The sequence below is a fragment of the Catharus ustulatus genome, chromosome 29, assembly GCF_009819885.2.
Source record: "Catharus ustulatus isolate bCatUst1 chromosome 29, bCatUst1.pri.v2, whole genome shotgun sequence".
Lineage (NCBI taxonomy): Eukaryota > Metazoa > Chordata > Aves > Passeriformes > Turdidae > Catharus > Catharus ustulatus.
In genome coordinates this window covers 3,670,778-3,688,911 of record NC_046249.1, presented here as the reverse complement: position 1 = coordinate 3,688,911, position 18,134 = coordinate 3,670,778, and the positions used below count along the sequence as shown (strand labels likewise).

At 60.0% G+C, this 18,134-nt stretch overlaps 1 protein-coding gene across 5 annotated transcripts; it reads left to right on the top strand.

Moving 5' to 3' along the window:
- The first annotated feature begins 3,483 nt into the window (after nt 1–3,483).
- Nucleotides 3,484–17,567, top strand: LOC117008321 (transducin-like enhancer protein 2). Of its 5 annotated transcripts, none has more exons than XR_004420300.1 (21): nt 3,484–3,554; nt 3,639–3,736; nt 4,113–4,176; nt 5,361–5,405; nt 7,229–7,291; nt 7,513–7,587; nt 8,059–8,245; nt 9,288–9,428; nt 10,313–10,329; nt 11,362–11,454; nt 11,737–11,781; nt 12,877–13,002; nt 14,013–14,154; nt 14,547–14,707; nt 15,054–15,130; nt 15,554–15,803; nt 15,996–16,243; nt 16,359–16,502; nt 16,584–16,734; nt 16,863–16,939; nt 17,023–17,113. XR_004420300.1 is itself a non-coding variant. In XM_033082069.1 (21 exons), exons 1-21 carry the CDS (start codon nt 3,531–3,533, stop codon nt 17,128–17,130), a joined length of 2,337 nt encoding a protein of 778 aa, XP_032937960.1. In that variant the 5' UTR covers nt 3,484–3,530; the 3' UTR covers nt 17,131–17,567. The 5 variants fall into 5 exon arrangements, 4 of the variants coding, with proteins under 4 accessions (XP_032937960.1, XP_032937961.1, XP_032937959.1 ...); XM_033082069.1 differs by having other exon boundaries at nt 8,062–8,245; nt 16,355–16,502; nt 17,023–17,567; XM_033082070.1 differs by having other exon boundaries at nt 14,547–14,671; nt 16,355–16,502; nt 17,023–17,567.
- The last annotated feature ends 567 nt before the right edge of the window (nt 17,568–18,134 follow it).

Sequence of the window (18,134 nt, the reverse complement as noted above, 5' to 3'; positions counted from 1 at the left end):
ATTCCCTGTGGGAGTCGGAGCCGCCTCTGCCACATCCCCCTGTGGCTCCCACCCTCCTCATTTTACAGCACAGCTCTGCCTGGAACAATGGCACAGCCTGAGCGCCAGGAGCGGTGGTGGAGCACGGCTTCCTTCCCAATCCACCGCTAATGCAGGAACGCCGAGCTCTTCCTGGCTGCAGCGAGCACCAGATAAAAGCTAAAGGAGGCATCAATAATTAAAAACCACTCAGAGCTGGTAAGTGCAAGCAGGAGCCAGCACAGGATCGAAGGCAGAGACCAGAGTCTGTCAGCTGCTGCGTTGCTCTGAGGGTTCCCATTCCTCTTTTGCAGTCCCTGGAACCAGGGACACCTGGAGGGGACACCTGTCCCCAAGGGCTCTGGGGACGAGTGGCTTTGGAGACTGGACACCAGCACTGGGGGTTTGGGGATGGGGAGCTGTAGTTTGGTGCTGGAAGTGTAGCTCAGGGAAGTGGGGAACCTTGATTTCCAGTGCAGCTTTGGCTTAGATCTCGCTGGTTTGCTGCCAGATCCTTTCCTCAGTTCCCCTTCCCATCTCATGTTCATTCCAGGACTGACTCCAGCCAGGATGAAGTCCCTGTTTGTGCCAGCTGCCCTGGGAAATTCTCATTGTCTGAGGTGCCAGGAACTCCTCTCTGCTGAGTTCATGGCTCCTCATTCAAGTAGGCAAGAGAGCAGCTGAAAATAGGATGGTTTGGTGAGCCACAGCCACCCTCGGTTTCTCTGCAAAATGTGGTGGGCTCTGCCCTTGACCATCCACTCTGGAGATGTGCTGGACACAGGAGGCTGAGTGGGAACAACCAGCCCCATGGTGTGGAGCAGGGGCTGCCCTTCCTGTCCTGTGTCCCCTGTCCCATGCTGGCATTCAGGAAGGGAGCTGAAAGGTAAAAATCCCTGGGGTAATTCCAACAGCAGCAACCTCTTTTTCTGGGATCCAGTTTCAAATGGAGCTCCTGGGTGTCCCAAAGCCTGGGCTGGTTTGATTTCTCTGCTGCTGATAAACAAAGGGCTGTTCAGAGCATTTGTCTCTTGATCCCAGCATGGATTTCAAATGTCCTCATCCTTTGGGGCTCTTCCAGACCCTGCTACCACCAGGCACGAGCGTGTGGCTGCTGCAGGGGGTGGCAGAGCATCCTGCAGTGGTGACAACCAGGTCCCCATTCCCGGGGCAGCAGCATCTCCTCTTGCTGCTGGGGGTGCCAAGGGTTAACTGCCGTTGTTTTCTCCCATCCAAACACAAATTAATCTCTGGGTTACAGCCTGTGCTGCTCCAGGGCTCATGTCAATCACTGATGGAGGCTGATCGAGACACGTGTGACACCCATCACTCTGGAGCTGCCTGCTCCAGGTTTACCTGTGTCACTCTCCTGAGACAGGGGAGCACAGAGACTGCCTAAGGAAAAACTGGCAATTTTCGGAAAGGAGTTTTGAAAAATGCTGCGAAACATCTCCTCAGTCTATCCTTCCCTTGAAACATGATCTGAAATGTTTCCAGCCTTTGAAAATACACTTTCCGTAAAAAAAACCAAAAAAACCCAACTCTCCCAATAAGGCAACACACACACCCGCACAAACACACTAAACCTTTAAAACTTTACATTTGGATTAAAGTATGCAGGTATATGTGCAGATATATGATGTATCAATGGACATCAATGTGCCTGCATAGAAGGGAGGGTTTTGGAGGGTTTAAGCTGGTGTCCATCACTGCATGCCCAGTGAACACCTGTGGCCAGGGAAAGGTAAAGGAGCAAGTGTGGGGTTGGGTTGGCTCCTTCCTTGGGACTGACAGGCTCTGGGGCCAGCCAGGTCACTGGAGCCCCCAGTCCTGGCTGGGAAGGAGAGGCAGGAACACCAGGGGATGGATGGCAATGGGGGCAAGAAGAGGGAGAGACTCCAGAGCCCAGCACTTCGTCCCTGCCCTGGCCACTGCCAGCATGCAGCACGTAAATAACACAATGAATAAAAGATTAGGATGAAATGCGAGACATTAAATATTTAACCTTGTGCCTGCCTGTGCAGTGCCCAGGTACAGCTGGGTCCTGCAATATTTAAAGGTTGTTCCTCGCTCGCTTTTACCGCCCCCGAGTGCGGTGACTCCACAGCAGCCGCAGCTGGAGGGGTCGCGGGGGACAAGGCAGGGACCCTCGGTGCGTTCCTCTCCGCGGCTCAACCGAGCGCTCCCGGGCCGGAGCAGCCCCGCAGAGCCCGAGCCCGGCGGCTCCGGGTCCGCCCGACCCGCGGCCCTCCCGCTCAGCCCCGCCGCTCCGCCGCCCCACGTTACTTTGAGTGGCAGCCGGCGGCAGCCGCAAGGCCTCGTGGGCCGCGCAGTCTGCGTGCCCGAGCCGCCCGCGGCGGGAGCCCCGCGTACTCCCGGCGCTGGGCCGGGCCCCACGGCAGACCCGGGCCGGGCCGCTCACCGGGCCCGCGGCGGCGGCAGGGACGGGACAGAGCGGCCCCGAGCGCCGCCGCCGCGAGGGCGTAGCCAAGGGCTGACTACAACTCCCAGCGTGCCCCGCGCCGCCGCCCTGGCGGCTCGGGCCGCCCGCTCGCTTCTTATTGGCCGTCCCGCTCTCTGGCGTCACGAGCCCATGTGGGAACCGCGCAGCGCGATTGGCCGGCGCTCCCGCAGCGGCAGCCAATGGCCGGTGCGAGCGCCGCCGCTGCGGGCTGTGGGGCCGGTTAAGGTGGAGCGGGCGGAGGGGACGGGATGGGGACGCTCCGCCGTGTCCCGCCTCTCCCGGGGGACTGCCCCGGGCGCACCAAGGGCTGGTCCCGACGGACCCCGGCCCGGCCGATGCCCAGGCCCGACTGTGCACCGGGACCCGCTGCCCGTGGTGTCCCTGCCCGGCGGGCGCTATGTGGCTGCCCTCGTTTGTGATGTCCGCCCCCGCGCGCTGCCCCGCCGGGGGCCGGTGCCGCGTCCGCCCGCTGCGTGGGGGCGGTGGCAGCGCCTGGCATCGCTCCCCGGGGACCAGGCTGCCCCGGGGACGGGGGAACCTGCCGCGAATGGGACCGCGCTGGGGGACGCGCGCGTAGCGGAGCCCGAGGCGGGAGAAGCGCCCGGTGAGCCCCGGGCTGGGGCAGCCCTGCGGGCAGGCGCCTCCCGAGCGGCTCCGTTCGCGCCAGGAGCGGCGGCTCCAGAGCCGGCGCCTTCCCTGGGCTCTCCTCGGTCTCCGGCATCGCCGTGCGAGCGCGGGGCCGGCGCGGTCCCGGGGCCGGCGCGGGAGCTCCGGTGGCGCGCTCGCGTTGTCCCGACCCCGCGGGGACGCGCCTCCTTAAGCGGGCGCGGGCGGCCGGGGCGCGCGGGGCCGGGCGGCCGCTCCCCCCCACCGGGGCCGCCCCAGCCCCGCCCCGGCCCCGCCGGGGGCGAGCGGAGACCCCGGGAGCGCCGCCCGCGCCGCTCGGTGACACCCCGGATCCCCGCCGAGCCCAGGCAGCCCCCGCGGGAGGGGCGGGCGGCAGCGCCCGGGGAGCGGGGGGGCCGGGCCGGCAGCCCGGGCGCTCAGGATGTTCCCGCAGGGACGGCACCCGGTAAGTGCCGCGGGGGCGGCGGGGCCGGGCCGGGCCGGGCCGGGGAGCCGAGCCGCAGCCTCCAGCCGGGCTGTCTCTCCGCAGCCCCCGCTCCAGCCCGGGCAGCCCTTCAAGTTCTCGGTGCTGGAAATCTGCGACCGCATCAAGGAGGAATTTCAGTTCCTGCAGGCGCAGTACCACAGGTGGGGCCGGGGTGTGATGGGACAAGGGAGGCGCTCGGGAGGGGGAAAGTGGGGAAGGAGGAGGTGGAGAAAAGGCGCCTGCGGAGGAAGGGGAGAGGGGTTTGGGCTCGGGGGCAGCGTGGAACCCTCAGCTGGGGTGACAGGTCTTGAGCGGGGGTCCCGAGGGGAAGATCAGCCTCTGACTGAGCGAGGTGAAGGGGCAGGGAGGGAACAGAGCTCTGGGTGGGTGCCACAGGTGTGTGCACAGCACAGCGGGTGCCCCAGGGAGGGTGAGTGACACTTGCAGCCCCGTGGGGCAGGCAGGAGATGTGCTGTGCTTGCTGAGGTCCCAGGGATGGGGCAGGAGCTGAATGGAAGCCCTGGCTCCCCTTTGCAGCCTGAAGCTGGAATGCGAGAAGCTGGTGAGCGAGAAGACCGAGATGCAGAGACATTATGTCATGGTGAGCTGCCCCTGCTGTGTCCCCCTGCCTCCCCTGAAGGGCTGTCCCCTGGGCTTTGTCCTCTGGGTGCTGGGCTCCTCTCAGACACTCGCCCCAGGGAGCCACTGCCCTGCCCTGTGCTGACCTTGGGGCTGGGGAGATGTGAGGGAGGAAGGAGTTAATCACCATTTCTAGCAGCGCTGGCTTTTTTTGCTGCTGTCTTGGTGCTCAGTGCTGCTTGAGCCCGGGAATCCTGCCATAGGTTTTGTCTTTTTTTTTTTTTTTTTTGACCTTTTTCTATCTGGCCTTGTAAGGGAGCTCCCCACTCCTCCGCCTCTCTCTCCCTAGAGGTGGGTATTTAAGAACTGATGCTCCAAGGCTCTTGGTTTGGGTGGAAGGGGAAGGAGCAGGGCAGAAGCCCTCCACAGTTGCCGGTGAGGAGTTAACAGGCCCCAAGACAGACTGACCTGGGCACCAGCCAGAGCCTGCCAGGAGCAGAGAAGCTGCTGGGAGAAAGGAAAGAGGATGGGGACAGCAGAGCAGTTCCTTCTCCTTCAGCATCTGACCCTACCAGCCCCTCTGGGGAACGGGGAAACCCAAGTGACACCATCCAAGAGGCAAAAAGATGAGAGCTTGGGCAAGCCCCATCCAGGGGTGAATACAGCCCTGTCTGTGAGGCCAGGGTGTTGATACTGCAGGGCATGTTCCTCTCACCCATCAGCTGGGATCCTTCCCCACATCCTGGAGGCTCAGGGATTTCCAGAAGTGGATTGCTACCTGTGGAATTGGCTTTGCTGGAGGAAAGCAGGTCCCCTGGTCCCCTTTTCTCCCCAGGTGTGAGGGACTGGGGTCAGCACCCCTTGCAGAATCACTGGTGGCTGCTGAAGGGTGTAATCTGTTGTCATCTTTGCTCTGCACAGGCTGAGTGGGTGGGCAGCTGTGCCAGGGTGTGAAAACACATTCCAAGTGGGGTGGGATGAGCCAGGACAGGATCTGGGGGGAAGCAGGACTGGCTTCTCCTGGCTTAAATAAATGCAGAAATTGCAGGTGTTAACAGCCTGTGGCTGCTGCCTACCTTGTCCCAGGTTCCTGGCACAGCATCCCAGCCATTCCTTGTGTGCTGGAGCCAGCCAAACCCCAGGCTGGTCCTGGGCCAGTTGCTCTGGACAGCTCCTAACCAGGCTGTGTTGTGGTTTTCCTCTCAGTACTACGAGATGTCCTACGGCCTGAACATTGAAATGCACAAGCAGGTGAGTGCAGTGGGGGCCAGGCCAGCAGCAGGGGAGGGTGGGGAAGAGGCCAAGGTTGGAGACTTTGTTGGAAAATGATCTCCCTTGAGCCGTGTAGCTCTAATGGCATGGGAGGTGTGACAGCTCTGTGCAAGGAACTGGCTTACAAAGGGATCCTGCAGTTGTCAGGATGTGTTATTGAGTTCCCCATCCCAAAGACGAACTGCTTGGAGCCCTGCTGTGAGCCCTGGTGCCTCCCTGCAGTGCTTCCCTGGGGCCCCACTTGAAGGAGGGATGTGGAGGAAACAGCAGGAGCTAGAGCCCAGAGGCAAATGGATTGTCTTTTTTTTCTTTTTTTCTTAATCCCCTTTTCCTTTCCCAAAGCCAGAGGAGTGTTTTCACCCTTCCCTGGTTCCCCTTTTGTTCCAGCGTTAATTTGCTTTCCCTCTTCAGATTTATCAATCTAGTCATCATGGGCTCTCTGCCAGGGAAATTAGTTTGGACCAATGCCTGACAAAGTGGCAAGTCAACTGCCATATCCCTCCAGCTGGCTCAGCCCCTCCGAGTTTGCTCCTTTTGTTAGCAGGGAGTGTGGTGGAGACCACGAGCACATTCCTGCCACCCTTACATGCTCCAGGATCCAGTGGGACCGGGAGCCAGGGGTGGCCCAAGCCAAGTGGGGCCGGGGACTCTGCCCACGAGGTGATAGAGGTGGTGGCCAAATGGTTGAGAAGTGGAAGCCTGAGCAGGAGAGGGCTGGAGGAGGGGGTCTCTGGCTCTGTGGGCATGGTGGCAGTGGCTCAGAGAGCAGCTGGGACCTGCAGGTGAGCACAGGGTGCTGGTGGGTGTGGGGCACAGCGGCCTCTGAGCACAGCAGGTGAATGTTCCCTTTGTTCTCCCTTGGCTCCCAGCCTGGTTTGACCTCTGCAACACCGGCAGGGATTGTCAGAAACCTGAGCTGATAAAACCCTTCAGAGCAGCCAGTCCCAGGGTGGATTTACAGCAGGGGGGGAATCCAGTTTTCCCCAGGAGATGTGGGTTTTCTCTTGGAGAGGCTGGGCTGAAGTCGCAGCCCCTTTCCTCGGAAGTGCTGCTCGCGTTGGTGGGAACACAGCCCGGCTGTGGGTTTGTCTGCAACCACAGAGCCTCTCCTCAGAGGATGCACTGGGTTTTCTGCTTTCTCTTGTGGGCAGGGGCAGGTCTGGGGGTGCTTTGTGCCTCTGAAGGAGCACGGGGAGCTGTCCCAGGGCTTGATGGGGATGGGAGCGGAGTCCCTGCTCTGGGTCAGGGCAGGTACAACCAGCCTTGGGGAATTTGCCAGTACGATGCCAAGAGGGCTGAATCTGTGCAGTTCTACATCCTGGTTGGTCTGCCCTGGCTTTGAGTTGGATGTTTGGGAAGGGAAGGCACAGGCAGGGCCCGCTGCCAGCGCCTGTGGCTCGGCTCCCCTCCGTCCCTGCCCGCTGGCCACGGCAGCCCGCAGAGCCAGGATGGGTTTGGGCTCAGCAAAGCCAGCTGGGCTGCGAAAGGACTGACAGCTTGGAGCTTGCCTTGGCCTGGGGCCACGGAGGGATTTAAACGTGGGTTCCCTCCCATGTGCCTGGCAGCCTAAGGGGGTCCAGCAGCCCTGGGCAGAGCCCTCCCTTGGCAGCAGCTCGGGAAATCCCAGCAGGGATGCAGAGGCAGCAGGAGAATTTCCGCCAAGAGGGCGTGGGTGGGGAGAGTTTAACTCCTCCGCCAGGGCTGAGTGTTTGCAGGATGCTTGGCTGCTGCAGGGGGGGCAGGATGGGGCTCAGAGCCCTCCATCTCTGGTGATACCTGCTGATACCTGCTTCCTCTTTCAGGCAGAGATTGTCAAGAGGCTGAGTGCCATTTGTGCCCAGATTATTCCCTTCCTGACGCAGGAGGTAAGGAGGAGGTGTGGGGGGAGGGCATCACATTGCTCTGGCTTCTTGGGAAGGGGCAAATCAAAGTCCAGCCTGAACAGCAGGAGGTTTTGGGGAAGGAAACCTCCAGCCTGGGCTGGAGGGGTGGGAGAAGGGACTGTGCAGGGGTGGGTGGAGCAGTGTGGAGCCAAGGGCTCCCTCCAGCCAGGTGTGACCACCCCCGTGCTCTGTGCTCTTCCCAGCACCAGCAGCAGGTCCTGCAGGCAGTGGAACGGGCCAAGCAGGTGACCATGGGGGAGCTCAACAGCATCGTCGGGGTGAGTTGCACTGCCTGGCTGTGGACAAAGAATCTCTCCTGCCTGGGGGTTCGGGCCCTGCAGTGATGAGGGAAATCACGGTTTTTACTATTTTGATAACCCATTGTGGTGAAGGGATTTGCCACGGTGTCCTGAAGGCGTTGGATGCTCTGGGAGGACAGAGCAGGGCAGAGCAGAGCCTTGGCTTGGGTGTCTGCAGCACGGAGGGACTCGTGGGTGGGAGGAGAAAAACAGAGTCCAGAGAGAGAATAAAAGAGGCTGTGCTGAGCCCTCGGAGCCCGGGCAGCCCGCGGGGGAAGGGGCAGGGGCAGGGTGTGACCCAGCCTGTGCAGCCTCCACAGCTCCACTGCCCCCTCCCCATCCCTGTCTCATCCCATCGAGCTTCGCATCGCAGCCCGCGGGGAGGGGAGAGCCCGGGCATGGCTGTGCCTCCTCCTCCACATCCAGGACCATTTGCTCTTTCTCTTTCAGCAGCAGCAGCTTCAGCACCTCTCCCACCACGCATCCCCCCTCCCGCTGGCACCCCACCCCTCCAGCATGCAGCCCTCTAGCCTGAGCGGGGCCAGCGGCACCTCGGGGCTCCTGGCCCTCTCGGGGGCACTGATGGCTCAGCTGGCCACCAAGGAGGACAGAGTGGCCCAGGATGGGGAGAACAGAGGTAAGGGGAAGAGGCACAGCTGGGTTAACCCTTTAAAGGCTGGCTGAGTCAGTGCTGGGCAGCGTGTGCAGGGATCCTGCTGCCTCTTTCCTGAGGCTCCTGGCTGCTGCATCCCCGGGGATGGCAAATGCAGCTCATGAAATGCCTGCAGCCCCAGGAGGCTGGCTCTGTTTCTGACCTGGGAGCTGCTGCTCTGCAGGGATGCTGTGTGTGCTGCCCTGGCTCTGGGCAGGGGTTTGTGCACACACACAGGTCTCCCTGCTCCCCTGGGTGTTTCCATGAGGATCCCCTCCTCCATTTGCTCCCACCACAAAGAAATCCTCTTTTTACACCAGGGTTTACACCAAGTAAAGATCTGATACTTAAAGATGAGACTTTTAGGGAAAATACTGTTGCAAGTCCCTGGTAGAAACTGTGACAGCCACAGGCCTGGGGCAAGGAATTTAGAAAGTAGAGCCTCATTGCGTGTGTTGTGCAGTGTAAATTACACTAATTCCTAGTCCATATGGGTGCCTCCTCCTGTCAGGATCACCGAGTGCCTTACAAACATCATCAATATTTAATCATCATTAAATCAGTGCTCTGAATGCTGCTGGCAGGCCTGGGCCAAATTAGCAAGGCTGCCCAGCTTTGCTCATGGCCTGTTGCTGCTGAAGGGCTGCACAAAGGGGAGAGAGGCTGCTCTGAGCTCAAGTCACCTTTTCAGAGCACAGGCATCGAGTGGTTGTGCTGAGAGGAGGCAGGGACAAGGAGAGAGGCTCTGGGCTGCTCTGTGGGCTGGAAACAGGCAGCCAAATTTAGCAGGAGTGATGTTTCCCTGCAGACTCCCCTGGGGAAGGTGCTGACTGAAAGGCACTCGGGTCAGGACCCAAGAGCAGCAGCAGAGCTGGGCACTGGGTGGGGTTTGCTGCAGGTTCTCATGGGCTGCTTTGGCCTGTGAGATTTCGAGGTGGTGAAAAGAGCAGCAGGAAACTGTCGGTGGCAGCTCTGCCCCCCTGCACACAGCTGTCTGCAGATCAAATCCTGTCCGTGTTTCTTTAAGGATGGCTTCCACAAAGGAGGAAAACAAAGTCCAGGGAGAGAATAAAAGCAGGCTGTGCTGTGCTGAGCCTGCTTAACCCTCAGAGCCTGGGCAGCCCGTGCCTCCAGCCAGAACTTCTCCCAGCCTGGGTGTTTGGCCATGGTGAGGGCCATTCCTTATTAAAAAAAAAAAAAAAAAAAAAAAAAAAAAAAAGGGGTTGAAATGCTCCATCTGTCCAGGGTTAATCCTCAGTGCTCTGCCATAGTTAGGCAGAGCTGGTGTGAGTCAGGCTGAGCCAGGGGTGCAGGGCTGATGGCAGGCATCTGGTCCCACTCCAGACCACGGCCTTGGAGCAGTGCCTACAAGAATCCCTCAGCTTCCCATCCCTGCCTGCCTCTTTCTGCCAGCAGGGACCTGGGCTTGTTCTCTCCAAATGCTGGTGGATCTTTAGAAGCAAAAATGAGCCAGGGAAGGTTGCTGAACTCCAGCCCACAACCCTGTGCTTGGATTTGCAGTAAATACCTGGCTCTTCTCCCCTGGGCTCAGGGAAGTGGATCTGCTTTGCTGTGCATGTACAAAAGCCTCAGACAGTTTCCAAGCAGGGCTTTAGGCATGGCTTCCTAAGGAAATAGGATGGGTGTGATTCAGGGATCTCAGCTGGCCAGCCAGCTCCTCCCCTCCTGGTGGCTTTGGACCTATTGTCATGTCTAGGGAAGAGATTCCAAAACTGGGATAATTTCTTGGAAGGAGGTGGGTGGATAGAGATTCCCCTTCTTCCCTGAGGGACACCAAAGTGCTGACCTGGCATTAGACAACAGAGAATCCACACTTCAGGTGGGCAAAGTGGGAAATCAGGTGTGATTTTTTGTTTGTTTGTTTGTTTTCTTAACCTGTGTTCTGCTGTTTCCTGCCTTGCCTTGCTGTGCCCCTCTCTCCTTCCTGCCTGGGTATGTGGGGCACAGACTTGGCATTAACAACCTCTTCCTGTCTTCCCTTCTGCTCTGACATGGACCTGGGACACTCTCCTTGCTGCTGCCTGGTTCCAGAACACACCCCAAGCCGGGTGAGTTGTGACAAGCAAGTGGCCTCAGCTGGCCCTGGTGGCATCTCCAGTGTGCTGCAGGCTGGCTGCTGGCTCCTGGGGAGGGATGGGGCTGCTGGATGAGCTTTGCTGGCCTGGGTGGGCTGTGTTTGCATCAGGGTTTTGTAACTGAATGTTCTGGGCCACCTCAATTCAGTCTTCACTGATGCAAGGAGCTAAAGATCAAGGGCTGCTCCCAAAATAACCAGCTCTGTCCTTTTCAAGGAGTTTCCAGTTTAAGAATCATTCTGAACAGGTCTCAGAGCTCTCAGCCCCTCTACAGTCCTTGGCTGCCCCCTCCCTTTTAGGATCTCCCCAGTCCCAGAGCTGTGACTCCCTTCCCAGGCTCCACAGTAGCTCTGCAGAATCCAGGGTACAATCAGGGAAGGAAGGGTTAATGATCTCCATTGGGGAGCTGTGAGCACTGATCTTGAGCTTGCAAGGTGGGAGAGGAGGAAGTAGAGGAGGTGTCTGTGATGCCATGACTGCCCCTGATTGCCTGGGGGACAGGGATGCCCTTTCTGCTGCCTGGTGCTGTGCCAGAGCTGCTGATCTGACTGTGCTGAGAGCAATCAGCTGCAGGGAGCCTGGGATTGGGCACCTCCATCCATTTCTGGCACCTCCATCCCTTTCTGGCTGCATTGTCACGAGTGTGGGGATGCCAGGGGATGTGTGGCACCCCTGCAGCTGCCAGCAGCATCTGGGGGAGGGCTGTTCTTCCTGCTTGGCCCCATTCTGCTTCCCAGCCCTCACTGCAGGGTTGAGGTGAAGTAAACACCACTCCAGTGGGGATTTTCTGCTCCACCCTGGCTCGTTGTCTCTGCAGGGGTGGATCTCTCTGTGGTAGTGCTGGGGATGTCCCTCACTTGGTTTTGGGGTCCTTCCCACCAGCCAGGGAGATGCTTTGCCCAGATGGAGGTGGTCATGGAGCAGGGTCTGGCCCCACTGAGAGGTGAGGGGTGGCTGGCTGCCCCCAGGGTGGCTCACACACCTTCCTGTCCCTCTCTGCCTCAGAGTGTTTCCTCCTCCCCTGCCGAGAGCCTGCAGGACGAGGAGCGGACGGGGCTGAAGCGGAAGCGGGAGGAGAAGGAGCTGCCTGGGCATTCTGTGAGTGCACCAAGGGCTGTGGCTGGGGGGAGGTGTCTGCCCTGCCCTGCTGCAGAGGGCTGGGGTCCTGGGAACAAGAACAAACCAAATGAGGAGTCCCAAGGAGGACTCCCAGCCCAAGGTCTGGGTCGCTGCCAGCAGGACATGGTTGTGTTGGTCCATGGAGGGATGTACAGGAGAAAATGGGTCCCTCTGCTGTCTGGGGTCCTGGGCAGAACACAGAGCCTGGTCCAGCATCTCCCTGTCCTGACTGAGCCCTTCTGGATTCCTCCCTCCTTGCAGGACAGCGATGGGGACAAGAGTGACTACAACCTGGTGGTGGATGAGGTAAGCCCTTGGAGCCTGGCAAGGTATCCTGCTCAAGCTGCAGCTGTTAGGGTTAGGACTCTGGTTTCCCAGCTTTGGGGTTCTTTAGGCTCCAGCTCATTGCTGCTGGGCAGCAGCAGCTAGCCAGGACACGTGCCAGCCCTGCTCCAGTGCGTTGTGCCAGCCAAGACTGATTCCACTCCCACTGCTCTGGGGAGGCTGTGCCAGCCAGGGCTCAGCTTTGCCAGCCACAGGCCTGGCTCTGCTTCACAATCCCCTTTCAGCCCCTCTGCTGCAGCATCCCATGTGGGGAGGCTGATAAGCTGGGATGAGAGCTCCATGGAGCTGGGCTTGCTGCTGGCAGCTCCTGTGGGTGGAGGTGGCAGGAGCCTCGTGGCACACCCTGGCCTTGCCAGCCCCGGACCTCCAGCCCACGTCCTGATCTGCCTGGCCCTTGAGCAGCCTCGACTTTAACACACCCCAGGGCAGGGGATTCACTGAATTCCACTCTTTTGCAATGGAACTGCGACTTGCCTCTGGTACAACCTTTCCTGACTGAGGCACACGTGATATAACTCAATCCCAGCCACCACTATTCTTGGTAGAGATGTTTTTGGGGACATAATTGTTCCTTTCCTAGAAGACAGAGGGGAGAGAAAGACATGAGGTCTTTTTTACTTGTCATACTTCTTAGGAAAATACAAGCCCTGAAAGGAAGATCAGCAGGAATTTGCAGAAAATGATGCTTATGAAAGCTACTCATTGTAGTGATAAAAAGTCACAGACCTGGTTGAATGGTTATAGGAGTGCAAGAACTGGGGGCTGGCCTTGCCTCTGAAATGGCAGCTTTTCTCAGCTCCTCCTGTGTGCTGATCTCCATCCCTCCTTGTGAAGGCATCCGTGGCCACCAGTGTCCTTTGAACCTGCTGTCACCTCTCATTTTATTCAAAGAGGAAAATCGAGGCCGTTTCTCATCCAGGAGAGCAGAACGGAGGCTGCTCCTCATTCCAGCCAAGGGGACTGGTGGAGATCCTGGGTGGTTCCCCAGGGTCCCTGCCATGCCTGCCCTCCTACACAGAGGGGTTCCTGTTTCCTACAGAGCTGTTTTCCCCCCAGGACCCTCCCTCGGAGCCCGGCAGCCCTGGCCGCTCGCCCGGTCGCCGCCGGGAGCTGCCCCAGAGCCCCGCGTCCCTGCGCTCCAGCGGGAGCACCACACCCTTGCAGCCCAAGGAGCAGAGCCCGGTAAGAGCCCCTGGAGCCAGCAATTCATGGCCCTGAATTGCTCTGTCTGGCCAGTCTGCTGCAGGGCAAAACGGGCACAGAAATGCCCGTGGTTTGTACCCACTGCCACCCCCCACCCTGGGGGCAGAGGTCCGTGCCCTCGGGGTAGGGTAAGTGCTGCTAGGCAGAGGACAAGCTCTGCAGTGTTCTCCACCCGCCTGCCTGCAGAATTCCCCAGAGCTGCTCACAGCAATTGATTTTTCCTTTTTTCTTTTTTTTTTTTTTTCCTGTGTTTTTTTTCCTCCTCCTTCTTCCTTGCCAAGCACCAGTCCAGTGCTCAGATTGAAACATCAGCATGTGGGAAGGGGGAGGGATGTTTCTGCCACTCCTTGGCCTCCCAGCCACCGCAGGGACCAAGTGATAGGTCCCCCCATCTGGGGTCAGGAGCCAGCTGGGGGCTGTGGGCAGCAGCGAGCAGCAGCTCCCCGGCACAATCGGATTAGAGCAGACAAAGCGCCCTGAGCAATCTGCCAGCACAGCACGTAGCTTTTCTCTGTTATTAATTTTTTTTTTTTTCCCTTTGCTGGTGTCGACAAAATCCCCAGACAGAAAAAGCAGAAGAAATAGGAGAGGCAAGGAAAAAAAAAAACCAAGGAATGAAATAGCTGTGGGGATTGGAGAGGCCAGTTCATGCCAGGCATCCTCTTTGGTCCCAGGCTGGGGATGGGGGTGCCCCCCCATGCAGGAGGAGTTTTGCTTGAGGGAGCAGCAGATGTGTTTGTGGGGTCTTGTGCTGGTGGGCACTGCAGGGTGGGGGCAGTTTGGGGTGGCCCAAAGCTTGTATGGGGCATTTACAGCTGTGAGGAGAGTGGAGATCAGGCCCTGGATGGCCAGTCCCTGTCCAGCTCCATCCAGGAGCTGCTTCCACCCTGCAAGGTGTGGAGGCTGCTGGTGCAGTATGGGGCTGGGGAGGGCTGGCCTGGGCTCTGGTCCCACTGCTGAAGCTGCTTTTTCTTTCCTCTGCTTTACAGACTGACTCTGTGGCCAGCGCTCCCACCTCCAAGCCCTCCTCTTCCTCACCAGCCCGTGACTCCCTCACTCCTGGCCCTGGGCCCAGCTCGGCCATCCCGCTCCGGCCACCCCCGGCCAAGGCTCCCAGCACCGACACCGTCAGTGAGTGTCCAGGGACAGCTCGGGGTCAGCTCTGCTGTGACAGCCCTGGGGCTGGGGTGGAGGGAGGCAGGACCCTGTCTGCCACCAGCAGAGCTGGCAGGGCCGTTTTGCTCCACAAAATCCCACCTATGAATCATGGCCAACAGGAGCACCTCTGCCATTGTCACACACCGGGTGGGCTCAGGGTCATGGTCGGGGTGTAGGGCAGGGGTTTTCTGTTTGTTCTCTGAGGAGTTGTCGTTTCAGTGGGGCTGCATGAAGCTGGGTGCTTCAGGGCTGGGCAGCGTGGGCTGGAGGGGGTGGCTGTGCAGTCACCAGGTGTCCCTCTGCCCCGGGTGACGCTCGCTCACGCCCGTGGGCCAGGGCCAAGACGCGGGTCTCTCCTCGTGCAGCTCTCCGCAGCCCCCTGAGCTCCTCCAGCCCCTACACGTCCTCCCTGGGGATGCTGCCCCACGCCACCCTCAGCGGGGAGCTCCCAGCCCCTGGGCTCTACATGGGCATCCACCTCTCACCCCAGGTCAGCAGCGCAGTGCTCTACGGCCGCTCCCCCGTGGTAAGTCACCGAGGGAGAGGCTGGGTGTGCTGCCTCTGCTGCCTGTCCCCTGGGCATGCACTGTCCCCTGGGGCTTGAGCTGGGGGATGTGGCTGTAGGAAGGGCTCCCTTCCAGAGCTGGCTGGGTTGTGAGGCTGCTGGAGGCTTCAGTGTGCTCAGAGAAGCCATTACTGGTTGCACTGGTGTGTAACTGTGTCTGTGGGAACCCATTTTGGCCTTGGTCACTGTATGTGAGGATGCAGGGAGCTTGCACAGAGCCAGGCTGGCCTGGTCCCAGGGTGTGCAGGGAGCCTGAGCCCAGCTTTGGTGTGCTGTGCTCCTCATGAGCCCTTTGCTGTCTGTGCAGGTGGCGTTTGAGTCGCACCCTCACCTGAGGGCTTCCACCCTCTCCTCTTCGCTCTCCACCATCCCTGGAGGGAAGCCGTAAGTGCTGCACGGGCTGGGGCTGTAGGGAGGGTGGGGACAAGGGGCTGAGCCCGGCGCTGGCAGCATCTCCCTCCCAAGGGCTCACCCAGGGCAGGGCAGAGGGGGAGCTGCTCTCCAATCCCGAGTCCAGCACTGCCATTCCTGGCAGCTGGTGGTAACAAGGAGCTGTGTAATTAAAGCCCTCATTAGCAAGAGCACAACGGGCACCTTCCACCTTGGCTTGAGAGAGGTCACCACCTGCCCTCAGGCATCACACAGGGGTCGTTCAGGCCTCTCTTTTTCTTCCTTCTACTGAAAACTCCTTCCATTCCTCTGACTCCAAACCCTGCTGCCTGTGTCAGAGCCGCTGGGCCACACGTGGCACCGGCCTCTGTCCGCGCAGGATTCTGCTGTGCTTCTCACTGCTCTGCTCCCTTCCAGGGCCTACTCCTTCCACGTCAGCGCTGACGGGCAGATGCAGCCGGTGCCTTTCCCCCCCGATGCCCTCATCGGCTCCGGCATCCCCCGGCACGCGCGGCAGCTGCACACCCTGACCCACGGCGAGGTGGTCTGTGCTGTCACCATCAGCAACTCCACACGCCACGTCTACACCGGGGGCAAGGGCTGTGTCAAGGTGTGGGACGTGGGGCAGCCAGGCACCAAGACGGCCGTGGCTCAGCTGGACTGCCTGGTGAGGAGGAGGAGGAGCAGAAAAGCCTTTGGGGTGGGGCTGGCAAGGGGAATGTGCCCCTGTTTCAGTGGAGGGGACAGAGGGGCCTTTCCCATCTGCAGTGAGAGAAGGAGATGTGTCTCTTGCAAGCCCCATGTGCTCATCATCTCCTTCTTGCCTTGCCCTGTTGCCTGTCCCCCCCACCCCGTTCAGAACCGTGACAACTACATCCGTTCCTGCAAGCTGCTCCCCGACGGCCGCAGCCTGATCGTGGGGGGGGAGGCCAGCACCCTGTCCATCTGGGACCTGGCAGCCCCCACGCCCCGCATCAAGGCTGAGCTCACCTCCTCTGCCCCTGCCTGCTACGCCCTGGCCATCAGCCCTGATGCCAAAGTCTGCTTCTCCTGCTGCAGCGACGGCAACATCGTGGTGTGGGACCTGCAGAACCAGACGATGGTGAGGTGAGTCTGGGGCAGTGGTTATAGGGCAGGCACAGGGGGAGATGCTAGCTCCTGGGGAGCTGGCTGCCCTGACAGCTGTGCCCTTGCCCTCTCCATCCCCCTCTTTCCCAGGCAGTTTCAAGGCCACACAGACGGTGCCAGCTGCATTGACATCTCTAACTACGGCACCAAGCTGTGGACAGGAGGGCTGGACAACACCGTGCGCTGCTGGGACCTGCGGGAGGGGCGGCAGCTGCAGCAGCACGACTTCAGCTCCCAGGTAGGGCTGCAGCCCTCTGGCAGCACCACGGGGCCAGGTGGGACCTGCTGGGCCACTGTGTGAGCCTGTGTGTCCCCTCAGATCTTCTCCCTGGGCTACTGCCCCATGGGAGAGTGGCTGGCGGTGGGGATGGAGAGCAGCAACGTGGAGATCCTGCACGTCACCAAACCCGACAAGTACCAGCTGCACCTCCACGAGAGCTGTGTCCTCTCTCTCAAATTCGCCTCCTGTGGTAGGCAAGGGACTTCTTTTCTGTCTGGGCTGTGGATAGCCTCAGATTTATCTCTGTGGTTTACTCCCCCTTGCTCAGTTCCCCCGAATGAAGTCCCAAACATTGCCACTATTTGTCTCCTGTCCCAGGGAAGTGGTTTGTGAGCACAGGGAAGGACAACCTGCTCAACGCCTGGAGAGCACCCTATGGAGCCAGCATCTTCCAGGTGGGCTGAGGCATTTGTGCAGGGGGGATGATGGTGGCTCCAAGCACCAGCCCTGCTCTCACCTTCTGCCCTCTCCCTCACAGTCTAAGGAGTCCTCGTCAGTCCTGAGCTGTGACATCTCTGTCAACGACAAATTCATTGTTACGGGCTCTGGCGACAAGAAGGCCACGGTGTACGAGGTGGTTTACTGACTCCTGTCACCCTTCCTGCTCCATCAGGAAAGGGGACACACCCTCCCCAAAGCCACCACGGCTCACAGAGGCCTCCAGTGCCGGACCTGCCCTCCAGCAGCTCTACTTTCCCTCCTCCTCCACTGCTTTCAGACACCAACCCAAGACCCTAGCCCCATTCTCCTGCCCCTGTTCGTGTACAAGGATGGAGGTGAGGGCTGGGTCCAGTCTGACATCCCCTGAAGCTGGGCCAGGGCTGAGCTGGACATCCTGGGCCCTGTCTGTCCCTCAGGCCGGCTGCACAGGGAGCTGGACAAAGCCTCAGAGTGCGTCTCCTGAATTACTGCTACTGATTTAATGGCACCCATTTTCTGCTGCAGAAACAGCTGTAAATTATCAGTAAAGAAATGTATTTAACTATGTTTTCAATCCCTTACTAATAAAAAGGAACAAAAGAAGGGCTGGGCTGGTTCTGGGCAGGGATCAGTGCCAGCCTGTGCTGCCAGCTGTGCCAAGGGCTGGGCTCTGCAGGGTGTCCTGGGGCGCTGCTTTTGGCCAGCAGCACAGAGGAGGACACTCCCAGCGTGGCAGAGGTGTGGCTGCTGCCCTGCCATGGCAGCCCCAGCTGCAGCACCGCTCTGTGGTGCCTGTGGCGAGCTGTGGCTGCGGGGGCAGGAGCCCAGAGCAGCTGCCCCACCGCAGCCCTCATCCCGCTGCTCCCTTGCCAGCCCCCGGGCTCTTGGGAGTAGCCCTGTTTGCCCACAGGCACTGCTGGTAGGCGGCCAGACTGATAAGGCGAGTGCTGAGTGCTCACATCTCATTTCCTTCCCAAACCACTTCCTCCAGCACAGCCCGCGGAGCCCGAGGCTGCTCCACCGGCGACACCGCAAAGCCACCACCGAGCTCTGCTCTGTGCCCACACTGCCACTCCTGGCTCCTGCTCCCCACCCCTGCCAGGGCCAGGGATGGGCTCTGCCCACAGAGGAGCTGCCTCTGACCCACCTCAGCACAGAAAGGAGCAGCAC